The 25,012-nt window shown below is 38.9% G+C and overlaps 1 protein-coding gene across 14 annotated transcripts in view; it reads right to left on the bottom strand.

Annotated features, from left to right (window-relative positions):
* The window catches only part of LOC126354429 (axotactin), a 547,963-nt gene that overhangs the window by 175,221 nt on the left and 347,730 nt on the right, over positions 1-25,012 (bottom strand). For all 14 annotated transcript variants that reach the window (XR_007565327.1, XR_007565328.1, XR_007565329.1 and 11 more), the window contains exon 23: positions 2,870-3,019. Coding sequence is in view for 10 of the 14 variants with exons in the window: in XM_050004068.1 (XP_049860025.1) it covers positions 2,870-3,019 (150 nt within the window). In the remaining 4 variants the exon portion in view is untranslated. The remainder of the gene's footprint in view (positions 1-2,869; positions 3,020-25,012) is intronic.

Genomic DNA, 25,012 nt, shown 5'->3' with positions numbered 1-25,012 from the left:
ATTACCCGAAACCTTTGACAACGTGTCTGGCGGAATGGCTTCACATGCAGATGAGATGTACTGCTTCAGCTGTTCAATTGTTTCTGGATTCTGGCGGTAAACCTGGTCTTTCAAGTGTCCCCACAGAAAGAAGTCACAGGGGTTCATGTCTGGCAAATAGGGAGGCCAATCCACGCTGCCTCCTGTATGTTTTGGATAGCCCAAAGCAATCACACGATCATAGAAATATTCATTCAGGAAATTAAAGACGTCGGCCGTGCGATGTGGCCGGGCACCATCTTGCATAAACCATGAGGTGTTCGCTGTGTCGTCTAAGGCAGTTTGTACCGCCACAAATTCACGAAGAATGTCCAGATAGCGTGATGCAGTAATCGTTTCGGATCTGAAAAATGGGCCAATGATTCCTTTGGAAGAAATGGCGGCCCAGACCAGTACTTTTTGAGGATGCAGGGATGATGGGACTGCAACATGGGGCTTTTCGGTTCCCCATATGCGCCAGTTCTGTTTATTGACGAAGCCGTCCAAGTAAAAACAAGCTTCATCAGTAAACCGAATGCTGCCCACATGCATATCGCCGTCATCAATCCTGTGCACTATATCGTTAGCGAATGTCTCTCGTGCAGCAATGGTAGCGGCGCTGAGCAGTTGCCGCAATTGAATTTTGTATGGATAGAGGTGTAAACTCTGGCGCATGAGACGATACGTGGATGTTGGCGTTATTTGGACCGCAGCTGCAACACGGCGAACGGAAACCCTAGGCCACTGTTGGATCACCTGCTGCACTAGCTGCGCTTTGCCCTCTGTGGTTGCCGTATGCGGTCGCCCTACCTTTCAAGCACGTTCATCCGTCACGTTCCCAGTCCGTTGAAATTTTTCAAACAGATCCTTTATTGTATTGCTTTTTGGTTCTTTGGTTACATTAAACCTCCGTTGAAAACTTCGTCTTGTTGCAAAAACACTGTGTTCTAGACGGTGGAATTCCAACACCAGAAAAATCCTCTGTTCTAAGGAATAAACCATGTTGTCCACAGCACACTTGCACGTTGTGAGCAGCGCACGTTTACAGCAGAAAGATGACGTACAGAATGGCGCACCCACAGACTGCGTTGTCTTCTATATCTTTCACATCACTTGCAGCACCATCTGTTGTTGAAAATTGTAACTACTGTAATTTCGAAAGTTTGTCCGCCTGAAAATGTACTGTTGTCCCAAGCATACTGCAACAAACGGTGTATTTCTATCGCTGCTCGTTTAGTTTTTATTGCCGTTTCAAATATACCGGTCATTTTTGAAACACCCTGTACTAGGGGAGGGTGTTGAACCTCGGAGGACTTTTCAAAATATTCATCTCTAACTGGTTTTGTAAAACAAGTTGAATATATTTTCATATTTCATTTATAAATGATACTATTCAGTTTCTGTGTGCTGTTATCTTTTTCTGAAACTACAAAAACTGCTCCAGACAAGTATGGTTTTACAAAAGGTAAAAACATATTCCAATATACAACACGGTAGCGTACTTAGGAACAAATATTCAATTGAAATTTAGCAGCACTGCAACAGAGAAAATGTTGCCAGTATTGTATTTCTAAGAACCAATCTGTTATGTTATTACTCAATACATACCAATAATCTGTAAGTGAAACCCAGTTAAGTAGGACTATTATCAAAAACTAGTCACAAGTTAAATACATTTTGAAGTAGAAGCCTACCAAAAACTAAAACACAAAGTTCCATTTTCAAGACAGATAAAATTCCCAAGACATTAAAAAACTCACTTCATTTGCAAATATCACATGTTCTATGGTAAATAAATGTCATGTGACTAGGGCCTTCAGTCGGGTAGACTGTTCACTGGGTGTAAGTCTTTTGATTTGATCCCACTTCGGCGACTTGCGCATCAATGGGGATGAAATGATGATGATTAGGACAACAGAACACTTAGGCCCTGAGTGGAGAAAATCTCCAACCCAGCCAAGAATCGAACCCAGGCCTTTAGGATTGACATTCTGTCACGATGACCACTCAGCTACTGACGGCGGACATTTTCTATGATAGAAGACAGTCTTCTATTTCCAGGTACAAGAAGCTGCATGATTAACAAAATATAGCTGAACCATCCACATGTTATGTAACTTGTTTTAAATCATGTAGAATTTTACCCACAATAAAATTTTATAGCTACAGAATTAATAATAACTTCCAAGTAGTTTTAAGATGTTAACTCTGCTTAAATGTGCAGAACTAAAAATATTTGCAAATACTGCACAAAACACAACCTCATGTCTCACAACAACAAAAATAGTATAAAACATAGGCAACCACTTACAGCAGTCTCTGTACCACATTTCTACATATGATTCTAAAATCAGTCACTAGACTGGTACACCAACCTGGAAACATCATGTGTTTCTAGATACATTATTCCCAAAGTACATCACTCACCCTTACATGACACATATTTGTTTATTTGTTTTGCAATTATTAAAGCATTCCTATCCATACCTTTATCTTTACCAGTGATGAGTTTCATATCATCTAGTTTGCACTACACTTTCTACCATTAATATTTTCTAGTAACGATGAATTATAAATGCATTTTACACATATAAGTGTCAACACTGATCAAACATTAAACTGTATTCTACAATCACATATATTCTGATTCATCCATGATCCATTAATACAACTGAAAACAAACCTTTATGCATAAAATTTAAAGGCAAGTCAAACTGTTTTCATCATTAAAGAGAAATTGATTTCTCCATTAGTTATGAAAACTTAGTTTTTTTTAGTTATATTACTGAGTAAGTAGCATACTGTAATAAAAAAATAAGTAAATAAAAGAATTGAATGAAGAATCTATTACCTTTTTCTCTATTAATCCAAGGAATGTTTGAATACTTTGTCAAAAGCATAACCTTAGTATGTAAGGAATTGTTTTTCTCATTTACATGCATAGTAGTAAGTTCTGGTGTCCTGATTATTGCCACCTGTACAGACTTCCCACTATTTAGACCTGTAAAGAACAATAAAACAGCCTTTAGCTTAAACAATCAAATAATACATAATTTTTTAATTTAAACTGCAACAGTATCTCCATCTCCATTAACTGTATGATACTGTCATTACAGACCATAGAGAAACTTCCAACAGAAACTACATGAGATTTCTTATATTATTGATAGCCCTCTGAATGTTAGGCTTCTTCACCACGTTCGGAAGGGATGAACTGAATCCTGTACAAAACAAAAATGAGGGCCTTACACATGTGTGAGCATCAGTACCATTGCAGACAATCTTCCTATACACTAATTATGGTAACTGAAAGTGCAAACTTTAAATGATTCACAATTTTGTTTGCAATATAAACTTTATAGTCATTATTCTTCAAGTTGTTAAGTCAGTGCAAACATCAGACATATTATAATGCAAGTACTGGAGAAAAACTGTCATGAAATCATGAGACAGTGGCATCTACTGGTACACAGGAGCTACTTACTGCAATCAATATTATATTAATTAAACTTCCATGATATTAACGGTATACAAAAAATCATATAAGATAACTACTCGCTGGGTGAGATGTGATTTTCAATTCTTAGTCACACCACTTAACATTGGGATAGAGACTAGCTTTCAAGCATTTGCACACACACAAATACACACAGGTACAAAGATTCGGATGCAAAGAAGGATGGCCACTGCAAGTTTTGATGGGATTCAGGAGAGGGAAAGACTGATGATACTCAGTGAAAATGGTAAAATGTATATTAATACTGGTAGCAACTACGAATCTGAGGGTAGAGTGTGAGCCAGACGAAAAAGAGATAAGGCAATTACACTGTTGAGACAAGGGTGGTTTGTGGAGAAAAATAATAAGAGAGAACAGAGCTAAGGACACGGTTGTGTAAGTAGAATGGGTATGACTGAAAATGCAAACTATGGATGGTGTTGGAGGGCAATATTAAAGTATTCAAGCAGTGTTTTTGTGTGCAGTTTGACAACTGAATGATTAAGTCTATTGTTACTCATAGTTTGGTGGTGCTCATGTCTGTAGGCATCTGCCAATATAGCCTGTGTGGTCAGCGCAGCTGACTGCCATTTGGGGGATCCAAGTTCAATTCGTGGTACTGCCAGGGATTTTTTCTTGGTGAGAAGACTGGTATGGGGTGCACTCACTTGTGAGACCAACCGAACAGCTACTCAACTGATAATTAGCAGTTACAAGTTCAAGAAAGCCTACAATAAGCAGGAAAGTGGTGTATTGATCACATGCCCCTCCACAATGCATCCAATGATGCCAAAGGCAGAGGATGATTTGGCAGTCAGTTGCAACATGGAAGTTTAGCTATCTTCACTATGTGTAAGTGTACACAGCTGGTTAGTTATATTGCCAACAAAGAACACTGCACAGAAATTGTATCACAGTTGGCAGATCATGTGGCAAGTTTCATCTGTGTCTCTTCTCTGATCAGTGAATAATTTCTGAAACAGGACTGTAGGAAGTGTTGGGTGGATGTATGGGGTAGACCTTTCCCCTGGGATACCCACAATGGAAAAACCTGTTGGGTGCATGTTTGCATTAAATTACAATAGTCATATGCCATAGCTCCTGGAGAGAGAAGTCTGTTGGGCATGGAAAGAAGTCAAATTTAAAGTGTAGCACACTGAAATGACCTCATATTATGAACTACAAATGTATTAAATTGCAAATTTTGATTACAAAATAACTTAAAATATTAAATTTGAGAATTTCCCTGAAGATGATCTTTAATGAAGTAGATGGACTTGCAACAGAGAGTTCTTTAATTCAGCCTTAAACTCCACCACATTAATGTGCTCTGGCAAGATGTTGGCTACATGTGTAGAATATCAAATGCAAATAAAAGCAAGAACTACTGTACAGTCAGCTTAACAACTCATGCATCAAATTTTCTGACAAGAATAATATATAGAAGCATGGGAAAGAAAGCTGAGGATCTCTTAGATAATAATCAGAGTGAACTTAAAGAAAGTAGAGGCTCGGGGGGGGGGGGGGGGGGGGGGGGGCTATTCTGACATTGTGCTGGATAATGGCTACAAACGTAGGAAAAATCAAGACACTTTCAATACTCAAAATGTGTAAGCACCAACAGAATAACAATAATTTAAGACCAAGAGAGAAATATTTGGATTATAAAGGACACAAGCTAAGGCCGCAGTCTTTCTTCACTACTATTCAATATGTACACAGAGGAGCAATGATTAAATAAAAGAAACGTTCAGGGGTGGAACAGTATCAATGACAAGATTTAGTGGTGATGTTGTCATCTTCAGTGAAAGTGAGAAAGAATTACAGGATCTGCTGAATGGAATGAGCAGAGTAATGAGCACAAAATATGGACTGCGAGTAAACGAACGAAAAACAAAAGTAATGAAGAATAGCAAAAATGAGATAATTGATAATTGAACAAGAATCTTGTGGATCATGCAGTACCAGAGGGAGCTGTAGAGGGTAAAACCTTTAGGGCAAGACAGAACTTGCAATATATCCAGCAAATAACTGAGGAAGTAGGTTGTAAGTGCCACTCTGAGATGAAGAGGATTGCACAGGAGAGGAACTCACAGTTGTACACACAAAACCAGCCAGAAGACTAACTGGATGACAATAACCACCTCTTCTCAGAAGGGGAGAATTTTTTAAAGTGGTTGAAATTTTTTCAGTCATATATTTATAGCTGGAGGTTCAGGCAACAGTTTGGATCATAAACATTAGTTAAACAATATATGAAGATATTTTGCTTACAGTCCTCATCAACTAGTGTGAAGATTATGCCTCTCACTGAGCAACACAAAAAGCCTTAGCTGGAGTTTTCTGAGGAAAAAGTTACTGAAGAGCTTGGATAGTCACTCAGGAGATATGGTCATTCATATGTAAGTTTCACTGATCCAGTATCTATCTGTTGATAGCTTCATATATGCCATGGTCTGCTTCTGAATGCTTCTGGTAAGATACTAATTGCACAGCTACTTGCCAGCAGGGACTAGTTTGACTAAAACATATCCATCCTATTCCATCCACTCCCATTGTTTTCAGTGGATCTTTTTAGGATAAATTCTTACAAAATACTTAGCTGTAGAGTAAATATGGTTACTACTGAAACAGCTATTTACTAAGAAAACTATTGCATCTTCAACAAATCTGTACTCTAGGACAACAGTCTTTTAGTGTCTTCCATCAAAAATTAAGAAACCTTATATATAAAAATGATATACCTATAGTTATATCAAAACAATAAATAAAATGGCAAATTAATATATGTGCTACAGTTATCACAAAATCATTTGGAAATCACTTAAATTAAAGATACATCCATATGGATAAAGCTAACATCAAGATATTATAGTACCAGTAAAAGAAAAGGAGGAGTGGCTGAATATATAAAAACTGATGTAAACTTCCTAGGGTAGTGAGTATTTGCATGTTGTACCATAACAGTGGATCTGGAAACTCGCAAGCTTAGTATGCTGACAGCTTAGGGACCATCAGTAATAAATATCTTAAATTTCATTATTTAACTGGGGAGAGCTGATATGGTTAAGCAGACTTAACTAAAGGCTCATTGCATGTGGAGCTAATAATTCCGATTTTTTTGTCTTATCTTAGGTACTTACAAATATTGATGCCCAGCACTGTATTACATTCTACACTAAAGTTTCCAGTGAGGACTGAAGATCATAGGGTAACAGTCCTTGAAAACTTATAGAGCAGACAGAATATCCTAAGAAGGGTAGCACATTTTACCATGGATTCATTTAGTAAGTGTGGTAGTCTTACAGAGAAGCTTATCAAATACCAGAGGCAGACACTAGACACTGTAAGAGGTGTCGCAAATCATGGAGAGTCTAATTGATAAAATTCAGGTGGCTTACAACACAAGAAGCGTTTGACAATATCTTTTAAGGCAACAGTGACGGAAATAAGAAAAAAAATGAGTTCATATAAAGAGTTACTATGAGTATATTCTACTTAGACATTGTTTACGATTGTAAATTGGAAGTATTAAGGTGCCACCAGAAGTAATGTCAACCACCTGCCAGAAGGTGGCTTGCAGAGTATACATGTAGATGTAAACTTCTTACATCCCAATATCTTTGTTGAATTGTATGTAGAAGTGATAGTAAATAGTTCAACTAAGAATGATGCTTAAATATTGACATAAAACTAACTATCCAGTCAAGTCTAAAAGGGAAAACAGAGTACAACAGAAACATAATCATTGCCTCAGTCACTGGTGTTTGTGAAAAGCTACAAGAGGACAACTGGGAGAGATATAGCTAAGTCAGTCTTGATGAAAACTTTAACTCTTTCTTATAGATGTGAGGTGCAAACGCAAAAAGGGACTTCTTGTAAAAAAAAAAAAAAAATTTGGGTTTTCAGTTAGTGTAATTTTTCCATTTGCATTAAATTCTGAACAACTTGTAAAATAAATTAATAAATAGAAGAAGAAGATTTCTGTCTCCAAATTTGAGTGATTTATGAGAGGTTGCATATTTGTGATTGAAAAGAGGTGTTTTGAGATAACAGACTTCAAAGTTTCATTTTATTACCATTGCTTAATTGGACATATTTGAGAATCAAATTCTGCATATATATACTATGCTCAAAATGTCCTTTGCTAAATGGTACAGAGTTGTTTATGTTAAAATTACCATATTTTATGGAATATAAGATGCTACAAACTATAAAGCACACCTTAATTTTTAAGCAATTTTTAAAAGATAATATGTTTACCATTTCTATTATTAGATTGCAAGACCAGACTAAAAAAAATTCTTAGTTTATAAAACCGAACTGGCCTTTAAAATCCCTGAATATCCTCATCTGAACTTTGAAACAATGGAAAATGCAGGATGGGATGTAACAGTATTATGAAAAGGAAAGTTGCTACTCACCATATAGCGGAAATGCTGAGTCACAGATATGCACAACAAAAAGACTGTCACAAATAAAGCTTTTGGCCATATATGCCTTCATCAACAACAGACATAGGGACGGACACACACACACACACACACACACACACACACACACACACACACACACACACACACACACACACACACACACACGACTGCAGTCTCAGGCAACTAAAACCACACTTGGCAGAGTGTGTGTGTGTGTGTGTGTGTTAGTGTGTGTGTCTATTGTTGACGAAGGCCTATATGGCCAAAAGCTTTATTTGTGACAGTCTTTTTGCTGTGCCTATCTGTGACCCAGCATCTCCGCTATATGGTCATCTGAACTTTCTTTCTTAGCTTTATAAAATAAGTGACCTTTAAAATTCCTGAAAATTGTCATCTAAACTTCCTGCTTCTTCATCTTCTTCCTCTTTGTGATCATCATTGTCCTCTTCATATAAAAGATGCTGCTATTAAGAGCATTACTTATGCCACATTTCTTGAAAGATTTAGGAATAATGTCTTCTTTCACTCTAGACCACGATTGTTTTATCCACCGGCATATGTGTTTGTTTGTAGGTCGATTTGAAGCTCCCTTCAGAGTGAATTCATGTTGGGTTTCATCCATCATCTATTTATTCCATTCCTCTCTCATATACACTTGAAATGGTTTATTTACCAAGACATCCTGAGGTTGCAATTGTTATCTCAGTCCTCCTGGAATAACAACAAGCTCTGTAATTCTCTGTCTCAATTTCTTTTTCACGGTACCAGAGAAGGAGAGTTGCTACTCACTATATAGCGAAGATGCTGAGTCGTGATAAGCCCAATAAAAAGATTCACACAATTAAAGTTTTTGGCCATTAAGGCCTTTACGCAACTTGCACAAACACCTGCAGTCTCAGAGAGCTGTGGTCTCGGCTCTCTGAAACTGCAGATGTGTGTGCAAGTTGTGCTTGCGTGAGTGTGTGTGTGTGTGTGTGTGTGTGTGTGTGAGGAAGGGGGGGGGGGGGGGGTTATGTGCGTATACTGTTGACAAAGGCCTTAATGGCCAAAAGCTATGATTGTGTGAATCTTTCTATTGTGCCTATCGCGACTCAGCATCTCCGCCGCTATATGGTGAGTAGCAACTTTCCTTCTCTGGTACTGTTACATTCCATCCTTGATTTTCCATTGTTTGATTTTCTCTTTCACAGAAATTTTCAAATGACTACTAAACTGATCTAGCACAAGAAGAGAACTCTTCTTCAATAAAGCACCTTTCCTTCTCTCCCACACTCTGTTAATCCATAATTTCATAACAGCCTTGTCCATCCAGACCTTGTCATATATGTGAACAGCTATTTCAGAAGGTTTCGGCATTGTTTTGTGCTTGAAAATGTCCGTGGGATTAAGTTTAGTACTGTCAGCACAACGTGAAAGGACAACAGTGCAGTGCCTTTTCCATGCCCGGTTGTTTTTATAGTTTCAGTTTCAGAACTTTTTATGCAAAAGTTCTGTTATTTGGTACATCAGATGTCAGAGGAGTTTCATCCATATTTTCTATATGGCTTAGTTCCACAATGGTTTTCTTTTGATGTTGGATAATAATGTGCTGGAAAGATAATATTTTATCTTCATGCTCTTGAGTCATTTTCTGAGACACTTTGGTTTTGGTTCACATGTCAGTTAACAAAAACCTGTTGTTATTGTTGTCTTCAGACCAATTGCAAATGGTTTTTTTTTCTGTTGGTGGTAGGCCAAAATTCTGCTCAGTTGCTTTGTTTCCACATTCTTCTGCATATGCTATTATTTTCAATTTATAGCCTGCATCATATGAATACCTCTTATTTTTTCCACCGCGAAACTAGCAACTAACAAAGATTCTGTACTGTTACCAATAACACAAGCCACTTCCAGTTCAAGTTCGCTGGCCAGCAAACTGCAATAATGCATCACAGGCTAGGCAGTGTTCTGCGTTTGTGATGGTAGCTTGGGAGGGAGACAATGTTAGCAAGCTTCTGAGCCCCACAACTCATGTTTGTCTCATCAGTGCACTGCTGCTGCCAGTTGAATACAATGTTGCTAGACAGAGATAGGTTTCCAGCAGCATCAAATATATGGCCATTTTTAAGAGTGTGTTTAAGAGGGTGTTAAATGAAACATTGGGCATTTTTTTAAAATTTTGAGTATAAGACACACCTGAATTGTGGAGGCAATATTTCGAAGAAAAAACTGCATCTTACAGTCTGTAAAATATGGTATATATTATGTGGTTAAGTTCTTCAGACTTATAGCACATTCCTGTGTAGATAAATTTAAAACTAAGTAAACTGGCCCCAAACAGAGAGAAATGTTATTCTTTTATACGAAACTACTAATTCTCCTTCTATACAAAACTACACTGAACTTCAAACAATCCCGTTGGCAGAACACCTGCAACTGAGCATTATAGCACACGTTGAAAATACTGCTTCAGTTGTACTCCCTGTTCTGCACTCATAGGCAGCACACCGCACCTGGTACACATGGCGCACAGGGTCCACAGCACAGCTACGACACCTGAGGATGTGCTTATAACAGTCTGAAACCGGTCATGTGAAAATAAAGTAATTTACAACTGAAGCAGTATTTTCAACCTCTGCTACTCTGAGCTTAAAATGCCTCTGAAATTTAGATGTCATTTTTTTAAGCACTGCATACACAGCTGCAAGATTTTGAAAAGGGGCCTCTTGTCAAGCCAATGTTATTTCCCCATAGCAATAAGAGGTTTGTTTTCAGAAGACTGACAGCAACTGACTGTAATGTTATTATTGACACCTGTTGGATTCAAAGAATTTTCAGATGGAAACAGACATGTACAGAATGAAGTCAATGATTATAAAAATAGATATTTTAGACAGTATTGAACGTTTTTGCTTGTACTGCAAATTTTACTTCTCTGACAAGAGGTCCCTTTTTGCTTCCTGTCACACATATATTCCTACAGAATTTTGAATCTATTTTCATATTAAACAAATGATAAAAAAATTGAACTCAAATTGGGACAAGGGATGGATAACATGCAGAGTTAAAGCATATTTTAGCAGGAAGAGAAGCTTTTACTTAATTCAGAGGATAAGCTGTAACCAATACTGAAAACTCCATTACCACAATTATGTGAAATTCTCCAGTCTGTTATCAAAATGCATGAGTATGCATAAAAAATGAAACACTCCAGTAACAAAGCATGACCCACCTAGAGTATTATTAAACAACTAGTACATCAAGGCAAATGAAATATAGTTTCCAGATAACAGCTGTGTCAGAAATGATGATAAATGAAATAACTGGTCACCAGTTTCAGTTATTGGTTCACCACAATGGCAACAAACATCACTGCTTTGAATAAACAACTCAGTTCTGATTCAAGGGTGTCCATATCCACATGGCAAAAGAGGGGGCAAGCCTCCCCTCCTAGCTCTCAGGGAAACAAAAAAAATGTAGTATAGTCAGGTATTTTTTCTTTAAGAACACGATTTTAAAGTCGGTATTAAGCAGGTTTTTAACAGTGCCAAACTGGAACTTAATTATGGCTTCTTACATCTTGTCTTTGTTCTTCCTAAATATTAAAAACTCTCCACACCCCTAGATCTAGCCTGCCCCCTTCTACAAACTATTGCATGTATGCTCTCGTACAGGTCTATTGATTTTACTCCAGCACACACTGTTTATGTCACTGGCAAAGCTAATTTCAAGTGGAAGAACTCCATTGGGAGGGGAGGGGGGAGGGGGTGGGAGGAACACATAGTGATGTTAAACACTATCATCCTTCTGGTGCTCATGGTGTTTCTAACAGAGTACTAAATCCTTGTGTCAGCTTAATAGGAGAATACTTAAGCTATTGCCCTTATCACTCAGTGAGTCAAGGAATATTTCATAATAAAATTAATAAGCAGTTATCTCATCCACCTGTAGCAATGGAGATACATAACTCATACATGACCTCACATATGAATTTATGGTAGAACAGAATTACAAAGCCTATCCTGCAGATGTATTATGTGACTCTCTCAATACCTTTAAACAGTGACTACACACTAAATGGAAAACTGTGTATTAATTCCTTGTATTGTACAGATGGTTAATCAGCTAAAATAGTCACGTTTGGCCTCTCCCACATTTAGAGGTATCTTTGTTTGTGTTAAACCAAAGACCAGGTTGTTGGCTTATTTTGCTGCTATCAGTTGTTGTTCTCTCACAGAATTATCTCAACCAATGCAGCAAAATCAAACAAAGTAGAAAAAATGAATGGTAGAATACTGTGTAACATAGATGATCACAATTATTGGAGAGGTCTCTTCAGATGTGTTATTCTATTATTTTAGTTCCAAGTACATTTACCCCTCGATAGTATCTGCTGCTAATAATAAATATCTGTTTCAGGTGAAGTGCGATTTAACAACAGCAACACTTTTTCAACTATCAGCCACTCTTTTGGTTTGTAATTTTATAGTTCAGTCAAGTACATTTTCTGTTGATACTATGTACCTTAAAACACTCTTTCTTTATACAATTACTTAAATTAATTTATGATGTATGATTACCTAAATTAAAAAATCAAAGATACCAGTTAGCTGCATAACAAGGAGCAATGCTTATTGTAAACATGACCCTATTCTTATTGTACTTAGATAATTACAGTTCTTTGATAATTATTAAAGTGAGAATGTACATGAAGCTAGTAATCAGAAGTAAACAGCAGCTAATTAATATAATGGAGGAAACTGAAGTTATCTTTTTCATCAGTGTACTGATTTCCGTTCTTTCTTTGCCATTTTAAATTAAACCTGTGTAGGTACAAAGAGTACACCGCAGTGTAGTGATAATTTACTGTCAATACAGAGCATAAATTTACTTTCTGGCAGATATTTATCTCTTTTAAAACAATGCTACTACAGAAGCTGAATTGCCTTTTACTCAGAGCGTTTACATAGGAATTCTGCAATACATGCAATATCAAAATGCAGTACGCAGAGAAGCACACCACCATATACATACATAATTAAAAATCCTCAATGAATTGTTATTACTTGCTCTTATAATATTTAAATATATCAATTGTCAGCACTGAGGCTCAGTCACTATTCAGGAAGACATGATCAAAACTAATAAGGAGGTATTGAATAGAATTGGGGAGAAGAGGAGTTTGTGGCACAACTTGACTAGAAGAAGGGTCCAGTTGGCAGGACATGTACTGAGGCATTAGGGGATCACAAATTTAGCATTGTAAGGCAGCATGGAGGGTAAAAATCACAGAGGGAGACCAAGAGATGAATACACTAAGCAGATTCAGAAGGATGTAGGCTGTAGTAAGAACTGGGAGATGAAGAAGCTTGCAGGGGATAGAGTAGCATGGAGAGCTGCATCAAACCAGTCTCATGACTGGAGACAACATCAACAACAACAACAACATGATCAAATTATTGACATTTCGTAAAACTGGATTCCCAAATATTTTCTGTCAATTTAGTTTTTTTCTTAATAAAACTTCAAAAATGTAGACAAGATATCTGAGTCTGATATCTGAGCCTTGAAAACTGAGCTACTATAGTTCGATCTGCAAACGATGATGGTGTGAGGTAACGGGCGAGTTGTGCTGCCCTGGAAATATTATATGTTAGGAGTTGGGGCAGCTGCACAAGCCTTCGGCCAGCTGGAGCCCGGCAGCAAACACGTGGTGCCAAATGTCCGCCAGACAAAAGGGGTAGCCCCAGCGCATGGTCCAGCCATGTGACTGGGAATTCTGCTGTGTGTGGACGGTGCTCTGCGTCAATAAAGGAGATGTCTATGCCGAGAGTGCCAAATATGGCAGACTTTGTGAAACCATCATGGCAGACATTTCACAATTGGTATAGAAATTAATAATACCCAGATGAATCGTGATAGCTCAAAAAGAAACATGTACTTTACTATATTTGCATGATGATTCTGATGGTGTAATCAGATTTTCAATATCTTTATTAGTTTAAAGTTTAGTATCTGATGGTAAATTATACAAGTAGCGCCCAGCAACAAATTTCCAAAATTTAAACGCTTAATCAAATTTTGTCAATTGACATGCCTTTAGAAAGCTATTAGTGTAAACCTAAATTGGTATAAATTACAGGCATGTAACCTGAATAGTACACGAGTTATTTGAGGTCAAAGTGGCCGATTACTATCGATCGCATCAGGCCATAAGAACTCCACAGTTACACGAGAAAACAGTAGCAGCATGCTTATAAGTACATTTATTCATCTGTGTCTTTGTTGATATCAGATATATACTATTCATGAAGAAATTGGTTAAATATTTACTGTGTTATAGAAAGCACAGAGGCATTAGGCTACTGGCCTACCTTTTGTTCTATTCCTTTGATATATTGTTATTTATTTTGTTTATGTATCTAATAATGTGTGTTAGAGTGTGTTTATGGTCCAGCCATAGGGATATTTATATAATTTCAAGTTATTTAAATGTAAATCCAGTACTTCAAACATGTTTCATTATGTTTGTGTGGGTGCGTTGGCATGAAGACATGGTGCGAGCGCTCTAGCCAATCACAGCACTCATGAATGGGGAGACTGGATAGAAGCAAGTTCGGCAGAGTCACACAGGACACTGGAAGTGCTGGACGTGATGGCACAACATACGGTCGAGAGAGAGACTTGGAGAGTGTGGAGTGGTTGGTGCATGTTCGCAGGTGATAGAAATACTTTGGAGTGCCAACTTGTGAACTTGTGAGTTTTCAGTGTTTTCTACAGTGAAGACGCAGTATGTGTTTAGAAGTGAATATCTCATGAGCTATGTTGTTGTTCATAACCAATTACGTGAAGTAGGGATCTACTGTTTCCCTGTTATTCAACTTGTATTTTATTTAATTACTGGACCATCGACACCAATAAGTGTTTTGCAGAAGTATACCGCATTCTCAAAAGTACTTCTACTATCATACTCATCATTTAAAGTTGTTAAGATAGTACCTGCAGATTTTATTTAACCGCACTCTTTCATTTATAAATTTATATGTCACACACATAATTCGCAATTGCCGAGTGATAGAAACCTTCAACTGTTCAATTCATGTGTACATTCTTATCGTATACATCTAAAAACAAAGATTATGTGACTTACCAAACAAAAGCGCTGGCAGGTCGATAGACACACAAACAAACACAAACATACACACAAAATTCAAGCTTTCGCAACAAACCATTGCTTCATCAGGAAAGAGGGAAGGAGAGGGAAAGACGAAAGGATGTGGGTTTTAAGGGAGAGGGTAAGGAGTCATTCCAAACTCGGGAGCAGAAAGACTTACCTTAGGGGGAAAAAAGAACATGTATGCACTCCAACACACACACATATCCACCTGCACATACACATACACAAGCAGACAAGAGTTTGGGCAGAGATGTCAGTTGAGGCGGAAGTACAGAGGCAAAGATGTTGTTGAAAGGCAGGTGAGATATGAGCAAGGGCAACTTGAAATTAGCAGAGGTTGAGGCCTGACATCTCTGCCCAAAGTCTTTGCCTTTGGTGAGTAGATTTTTTTTTTATACATCCAATTAAATTATTTTGTCAAAAATTGACTGTTTTTGTTGTTATTAACAGGAACACCTACAGGAACACCTCCCCCCATGAACCATGGACCGAGCCGTTGGTGGGGAGGCTTGTGTGCCTCAACGACAGAGATAGCTATACCGTAGGTGCAACCACAACAGAGGGGTATCTGTTCAGAGGCCAGACAAAGGTGTGGTTGCTGAAGAGGGGCAGCAGCCTTTTCAGTAGTTGCAGGGGCAACAGTCTGGATGATTGACTGAGCTTGCCTTGTAACACTAACCAAAACGGCCTTGCTGTGCTAGTACTGCGAACAGCTAAAAGCAAGGGGAAACTACAGCCATAATTTTTCCTGAGGGCATGCAGCTTTACTGTATGATTAAATGATGATGGCGTCCACTTACATAAAATATTCCGGAGGTAAAATAGTCCCCCATTCAGATCTCCACGCGGGGACTACTCAGGAGGACGTCGTTATCAGGAGAAAGAAAACTGGTGTTCTACGGATCGGAGCGTGGAGTGTCAGATCCCTTAATCGGGAAGGTAGGTTAGAAAATTTAAAAAGGGAAATGGATAGGTTAAATTTAGATATAGTGGGAATTAGTGAAGTTTGGTGGCAGGAGGAACAAGACTTCTGGACAGGTGAATACAGGGTTATAAATACAAAATCAAATAGGGGTAATGCAGGAGTACGTTTAATAATGAATAAAAAAATAGGTGTGCAGGTAAGCTAGTACAAACAGCATAGTGAACGCATTATTGTGGCCAAGATAGACACGAAGTCCACACCTACTACAGTAGTAGAAGTTTATATGCCAACTAGCTCTGCAGATGATGAAGAAATTGATGATATGTATGATGAGATACAAGAAATTATTCAGGTAGTGAAGGTAGACGAAAATTTAATAGTCATGGGTGACTGGAAATCGATAGTAGGAAAAGGAAGAGACGGAAACGTAGTAGGTGAATATGGATTGGGGCTAAGAAATGAAAGAGGGAGCCACCTGGTAGAATTATGCACACAGCATAACTTAATCATAGAATCATGAAAGAAGGTTGTATACACGGAAGAACCCTGCAGATACTAAAAGCTTTCAGATAGATTATATAATGGTCAGACAGAGATTTAGGAACCAGGTTTTAAATTGTAAGACATTTCCAGGGGCAGATGTGGACTCCGACCACCATCTATTGGTAATGAACTGTAGATTAAAACTGAAGAAACTGCATAAAGGTGGGAATTTAAGGAGATGGGACCTGGATAAACTGAAAGAACCAGAGGTTATACAGAGTTTCAGGGAGAGCATAAGGGAACAATTGACAGGAATGGGGGACAGAAATGCAGTAGAAGGCAGCAGATGATCAAGGAGGAAAAAAGACGAGGGCTAGTAGAAATCTTTGGGTAACAGAAGAGATACTGATTTAATTGATGAAAGGAGAAAATACAAAAATGCAGTAGGTGAAGCAGGCAAAAAGGAATACAAACGTCTCAAAAATGAGATTGACAGGAAGTTCAAAGTGGCTAAACAGGGATGGCTAGAGGACAAATGTAAGGATGTAGAGGCTTATCTCATGAGGGGTAAGATAGATACTGCCTACAGGAAAATTAAAGAGACCTTTGGAGAAAAAGAGAACCACTTGCATGAATATCAAGAGCTCAGATGAAAACCCAATTCTAAGCAAAGAAGGGAAAGCAGAAAGGTGGAAGGAGCATATAGAGGGTCTATACAGGGGCGATGTTCTGAGGACAATATTATGGAAATGGAAGAGGAGGTAGATGAAGATGAAATGGGAGATATGATACTGTGTGAAGAGTCTGACAGAGCACTGAAAGACCCGGAGTAGACAACATTCCATTAGAACTACTGACAGCCTTGGGAGAGCCAGTCCTGACAAAACTCTACCATTTGGTGAGCAAGGTATATGAGACAGGCGAAATTCCCTCAGACTTCAAGAAGAATATAATAATTCCTATCCCAAAGAAAGCTGGTGTTGACAGATGAGAAAATTACCGAACTATCACTTTAATAATTCACAGCTGCGAAATACTAACGCGAATTCTTTACAGACGAATGGAAAAACTGGTAGTAGACGACCTCGTGGAAGATCAGTTTGGATTCCGTATAAATGTTGGAACACATGAGGCAATACTGACCGTACGACCTATTTTAGAAGAAAGATTAAGGAAAGGCAAACCTACGTTTCCAGCATTTGTAGACTTAGAGAAAGCTTTTGACAATGTTGACTGGAATACTCTCTTTCAAATTCTAAAGGTGGCAGGGGTAAAATACAGGGAGCAAAAAGCTATTTACAATTTGTACAGAAAGCAGATGGCAATTATAAGAGTCGAGGGGCATGAAAGGGAAGCAATGGTTGGGAAGGGAGTGAGACAGGGTTGTAGCCTCTCCCCAATGCTATTCAATCTGTTTATTGAGGAAGCAGTAAAGGAAACAAAGGAAAAGTTTGGAGAAGAAATAAAAACTTTGAGGTTCGCCGATGACATTGTAATTCTGTCAGAAACAGCGAAGGACTTGGAAGAGCAGTTGAACGGGATGGACGGTGTCTTGAAAGGAGGGTATAAGATGAACATCAACAAAACGTAGTCGAATTAAGTCGGGTGATGCTGAGGGAATTAGATTAGGAAATGAGACACATAAAGTAATAAAGGAGTTTTGCTATTTGGGGGGCAAAATAACTGATGATGGTCGAAGTAGAGAGGATATAAAATGTAGACTGGCAATGGCAAGGAAAGCGTTTCTGAAGAAGAGAAATTTGTTAACATCATGTATAGATTTAAGTGTCAGGAAGTCGTTTCTGAAAGTATTTGTATGGAGTCTAGCCATGTACGGAAGTGAAACATGGGACGATAAATAGTTTGGACAAGAAGAGAATAGAAGCTTTCAAAATGTGGTGCTACAGAAGAATGTTGAAGATTAGGTGGGTAGATCACGTAACTAATAAGGAAGTATCAAATAGGATTGGGGAGAAGAGAAGTTTGTGGCACAACTTGACTAGAAGAAGCGATCGGTTGGTAGGACATGTCCTGAGGCATCAAGGGATCACAAATTTAGCATTGGAGGGTAGTGTGGAGGGTAAAAATCGTAGAGGGAGACCAAGAGATGAGTACACTAAGCAAATTCAAAAGGACGTAGGCTGCAGTAGGTACTAGGAGATGAAGAAGCATGTAGATGATAGAGTAGCATGGAGAGGTGCATCAAACCAGTCTCAGGACTGAAGACCACAATAACAACAACAACAGGAACAGGAACATTGGGAACAATTAACTCCATTGGAAAGAGATCACAAAAGCGAATATATTTTCCAAAAGGTTTTCTGTATATTGAATCATTTTTGGTGATTTCATCAAAATCTCTTTCTGTATTTGGTGATTTGAACAATGTTTAAGGAAAGAAAAGGAAATTTCTATGACAATGGATGTGCTTTTTCATGTTAAAGTGGGGGAAAACGTTTTCTTGCATTCTTAACTTGAGTGACCTTCATTTGCAATTTTAACATTTGTGACAAGTTATAGAAAATATCATATTTTCTGTTGATGTGCTACAATAGGTGTTCAAAATACTTTTCACATTGTTCTAAGCACAGCCATCTTTCCTTGAGCACTTCAATTACTCCAAAGCACCTCTGCATGAGCAAAAGAGTGATATGTTTCATGAATTACACATAACATACTATGTTGTAGGACACAACTGATATAAAATGTTTTTGGTACAACTCCAGAAAAATAATCAAGAGTAATTGCTGGTGACTGTGATGGTCAAGTTACTAGCTCTTCTCTACTATAGTGGCTCCACCTGATGTCACCATGGAACCATTACTTTTGACTGCTGTGGCGTAATTACCCAGAGGTTGCTCATCATCAGGTGTGCCCTCTGATGAGACCATGGAACAATCTCATATTTAAGCTGGTCCAGGGCCAGTCGGAGTCAGTTGTGATGCAACATGTGGAGTGCGAGGTGAACGCGCTTTTGGTTTGGCTTAGGTTTTTATACTGTGGAATCTATTTTTCATAGATGTAACTCTGATACAGCATGGACTGAACTTTTCTTTGTAATACAGAGTTAAGATAGTTTGCACTGTTTCCAACAATGATCTCGTTTATATCTCTTATTCAAAATAAATCAGGACAAGCCCCCATTGGTAGTGAGTTTGGCTAAACTTTTACACAATTGGCAATGACTCAGGTCCCATGATAAGCACAAATGAGACGTTGAACATTTTTGTATTTATGTGACAATGTGGGTTTTCAACCAGGTGACATTTAAAACTACTTCTACCTCAAACTGTGCATGGTTATCAGGAGCCAATGACAGCCATTTAACGAGCAATGCAAGTGTTGCCAAATGTCATAGTACAGAGCTCACGATAACCAGAAACATTCCTAGAGTGATGGGATTCTGTGGTTTGCAGCCAAGTGGAGTGTCTCAACCAAGGGCTCTATCAATTCTGTGACAGTCTTGGCTACACATGTACACATTTCTAGACCTGCAATATGGATTGAAGAATTTTAGTACTTCCCTTGGTAAGTCAGGGGTGCACTACATAAAGGAAGAAGTTTCTTGGATAGTGGAGTACTTTTTTATTTTTTATTTTATTTATTTATTTATTTATTTTTTGAAAGGCTAGGTGGTACTTTGACGGTCTTCAAAGAACACTCACCACTCGATTCACAGAGAGCAAAATCAGATAGCATTCAAAGGAAAAGCACTTTGAGTGACAAATTTTAACAGTAAATTGTCGATGTATTCATAACCAAGTTCCTGAACTCACTGTCCTCCAGGAAATTTGTCACACTCAAATTATTCTCAGAAGTGAGAGCTGGCTGAAACCTGAAGTACAAAGCTCTAGCATACTTAGCAAGCCATGGAACATGGAAAATACAGATTATACACCATAGGAGGGGTGGGGGGTGGGTGGGAGGTGTTCATTATGTCAACAAAAATATTGTGTCTATCAAGGTCGAAATTGAACCTGACGGAGAAGTTACCTGGACATGGATAGCAGGCCCAGGTAAATTCAAGTTAATTAACAGCATAGTTTAATGATCAAATTCAGGAAATTCTGAGGGAACAGAGATTGGTGCACTCTCAGTTCAAAACACATGACAGTGCTGACAGGCTAAAGTTAGTAGAAATTTAACTGTCAGCAAAAAGGTCAATTCATGAAACATACAGTAACTTCCACCAAGATACGTTGGTGAAAGATCTCACTGAGAACCTGAGAAAATTTTGGCCATAAGTAAAATCACTAAGTGGGTCAGAGGCTTCTATTCAGCTATTCATTGACCATTCTGGTGCAGTAACAGATGACAGCAGAAGAAAAGCTGAAGTTTCAAATTTTGCGTTTCAGAAATCATTCACACAGGATGATCATAGGAACATACCATCGTTTTGACTGTCACACAGACTCCCGTACTGAGGACATAAGAATAGGCATCCCTAGTGTAGAGAAGGCCAGGGCCAAATGGAATCCCAATTCAGTATTACAGAGAGTACTCTATGGCATTGGCCCTTACTTAATTTGCATTTATTATGAATCTCTTGCCAAGGGCAAGGTCCCAAGTGACTGGAAGAAAGTGCAGGTGACTCCTGTATGCAAGAAGGGTAGAAGAACGGACCTGCATAATTACAGACCAATATCCTGAACATCAGTTTTGCTGAAGAATTCTTGAGAACATTCTGTATGGGGGCTTATAGATAGTAGTTTTTCCCTCACTCTGTTTGCAAGTGGACTAGCAGTGGTTTTTCGTACCTTCCCCCATGCACCATACAGTGGGTCATACAATGTGTACGTAGATGTAGGTGTAGATGTAGCGGAAACACATCCAATGTCATCCATGTTTGCAGCTTTTTCATCATTTAATGAACAACATGAAGAGTGGTATGTTTATGTCAATGACTGAGTTATATTTTTCAGCTTGTCAAATTTTCAAAACAGAAAAACAAAATGCCATGTTCTTGTCAGGAAATCCCAAACAGTATCATCTAACACAGACTTGTAGCCTTTAATGAAGCCAATGGAACTTGAGATGTCTAGAATATTTTCTTTATTACATTTACAACATTTTTCAACAATAGCAATATCAGGAAAGGATAGATTGCTACTCACTATAAAAATGACATATTGAGTTGCAAACAGGCACAATGAAAAGATTGTTAGACATTTAGCTTTTAGCAAAAGCCTTCTGAACAGGAAACACATACACATTTACACAAGCAGGTCCACCTCGTGCATACAAGACTGCTGTCCCTCCAACTGTCACGCTGAACAAAAGCAGCAGTCTGACGTGGGATGGGAAGCACAATATCAGGACACTGTGGTATGGGGAGATGGGGGTGACATTCATCTCACAAGACTTCCTGCAAATGTAAAGTCATTCTCACATCACATGCAATACTGACTACATTCTAGACTGTGGTATTGACAATTGATGTGACAGACTCCTTATTCATTTGGCATATATGAAACTTTTTCGTATAACAACTTTCAGTATGATGGTTCAAGATAACAGCACATTGAAAATTTATTACAAATGCATCACCCTTATCATTAAATGTCAGTAAATAGCCCATGAAAAATATAAGTCTTCAAGAGACAATATGATAATTGAGACACGAGACAAAAATCACATTATGTAGTTGAAGGTGGATGGGGAAGAAAGGAAAGGAAAGGAACTAATAATATCAGCTGCACTGGGACTTTATGCGCAATCAGTGATAACGAGTGAAAATATGTGACAGACAGGGACTCAATGTAGGACTCCTGCTTATTAAGCAGTTGTGTTAACCAGTGCACCACTCAGACAAAGTGTTTATTGTGAATGTGTGGACTATATTGGTATGCTCCCCAGCCAACCCCACACTCGCACCCAGCACCACCTATGCGCAGTCCCTATCCACGTCCTCCATGCTTGCTGATTTTAGTTTCCTGCTGGAGGTCGAATGTAAATGAGCAGGCACACAGAAGGTTATGGATTAAATGTCCATCAGAGCGAATCAAATACATGAATTTGTGGTGTCCAAAACAACAGATACCATGCAGAATCCACAGCTATGATACCTATTATGTAATTGAAAGTAGGGGGGGGGGGGGGGGGGGGGGAGGAAAGGAAAAGGAAGGAACTAATGATATCAGCTGCACTGGGACTTCATGCAGAATCAATGGCAATGAGTGAACATGTGTGGCAGACTGGGACTTGAACCTCGGATCTTCTACTTACTAGGCAGTTATGTTAACCACTGCATCACACGGGCACAATGTTTATTGCAAGTGTGTGGACTATCTTGGTATGCCACCTGGCCAACCCACAGTCCCACCTATCCACAGCCCCCATCCATATCATCCATGTTTTCTAATTTTAGATTCCCACTGGGGGTCAACTGTAAATGTTCATCTGCACTGAAGATTTTGGATTAAATGCTCGTTGAGGAGAATCAGTTATATGAATGCGTGGTGTCTGTTCTTCTGGACGTATCTGAAAGAACAGACACCATGTGGAATGTGCAACTGTGATACATACTACGTAACTGATGGTGGAAGAGTTGGAAAGGAACTAGTAATATCAGCTCCATTGGGCTTCATGCAGAATCAGCGGCACCGAGCAAAAATTTGTGCTGGGCTGGGACTCAAATCCAGGATCTCCTGCTTACTAGGCAGTTGTGTCATCAACTACTCTACCCGGACACAATGTTTTTCATAAATGTGGGGCCACTCTTGATAATATCCCCAGCCAAGACATAATCCCACATTTTCACTCATTGCTGCTTATTCTGCATAAAGTCCCAATGCAGCTGATATCATTAGTTCCTTCCTTTCCTTTCTTCCCCCTCCATAAATTGCTGCAAGTGAAATGAGGAGCAATAACATTCATATACATCCTCCTCACAAATATTTGGTTATTTATTTCTGAGTATGTGGCAATTTCTTACTATGTGGTTAAGCAGGAACCTAAGAGGACAACTGTAAGTGCTGTGACTGAAATGAGGAGCAATAAAATTCATTTTCTTCCTTCTCACAAATATTTGGCTGTTTATTTGAAAACATGTGGCCATTTCTTAGTGTGTGCTTAGGCAGGAACCTCAGAGGAAAATCTAAATTCCTGCAAGTGAAACAATGAGCAATTACATTCATGTTCTTCCTTGTCACAAATATTTTGCGCATAACACTTATCTAGCAAGACTTCCTGCAAACCTGTGGCACTTCTTTTGATTGGCATATTTCTGCCACTGATGACATGTGTGAGCCATTATCCACGAAAAAAGGCCCACATTGAACGCTAACAAAATTTGTCAGCAGTTACTGCAGTTGTCGGTACTGCAAGGGACATCAAAATGACATCATGTTTGCAGGAAATAGTATGAAAACAGCGTTATCCTTAAGGTGGGGCAGGAGGACGGGGTGAGGGGGGGAGGAGAGGAGCAGGGAGGGAGAAATGATGGGTGGATATGTTGGAAGAGAGCAGCATACAATGAGGGTGAGGGGATGTGAACAGAGAGGAGGTGATAGGAAAGAGGTGGCAGGAACTGCTGGGTGGAAGGTGTGGGACAGTAGATTACTTTATGTTGAGGCTGGGATAATTTTGGGAGTGGAATTCAGTATAGCTGGTGGTGGAGAGGAGAATCCAGATGACCTGGGTCATGAAGCAACCATTGAAACAATGTATGTTATGTCCAGCTGCATGTTGTGCTGCAGAGTGGTCTACTTTGCTCTTAGCCACACTTTGGCAGTGACCTTTCATCTGGGTGGATAGCTAACTGATAGTCATACCATCTGGTTGATAGTCATACCAATATAAAAAGCTGTGCAATGATTTCAGCAGAGCTGTTATATGACATGACTGCCTTCACATGTGGCCCAGCCTCTGATGAGATAGGATAAACCTGTGACAGGACTGGAATATGAAGTACTGGTGGATGCATTGAACAGGTCTTGCAACTGGGTCTGCCACAGGGGTATGATTCCCATGACGAGGGGTTGGGATTGACAAAATGATGGACTAGGATGTTGTGGAGGTTGGGTGGGCAATGGAACAATACTTAAGTAGTGGCGGGAAGAATCTTTGGTAGGATGCCCTTCATTTCAGGGCATGATGACAGAAAAACAAAGCCTTGATGTATGATATGGTTCAGTTGTTACAGTCCAGAGTGGTACTGGGTGATGAAGGGGGCCACACCTTTGTAGCTGGTTCTTGGATGTTGTGGAAGGACTGGGGTTGTGTGGGGAAATGGCATGGGAAATTTGTTGGCATACTAAATCTGGGAGATAGCGCCTGTCTGTCGAGGTCTTGGTGAGACCTTAAGCATACTGCGCAAGGAAGCTCTTGGCACTGCATATACACTGTCCTCATGTGGTCAGGCTGTGTGAGAGGGATCTTTTGGTGTGGAAGGGATGACAGCTGTCAACATACAGGTACTGTTTTTGATTGATGGGTTTAACATGGACAGAAGTGTGGATGGAACCATCAGAGAGGAGGAGGTCAATGTTCTGGAAGCT

Source organism: Schistocerca gregaria, chromosome 3 (genome assembly GCF_023897955.1).
Source record: "Schistocerca gregaria isolate iqSchGreg1 chromosome 3, iqSchGreg1.2, whole genome shotgun sequence".
NCBI lineage: Eukaryota > Metazoa > Arthropoda > Insecta > Orthoptera > Acrididae > Schistocerca > Schistocerca gregaria.
Note: the sequence above shows the minus strand (reverse complement) of the source record. Positions and strands in the feature narration are given on the sequence as shown.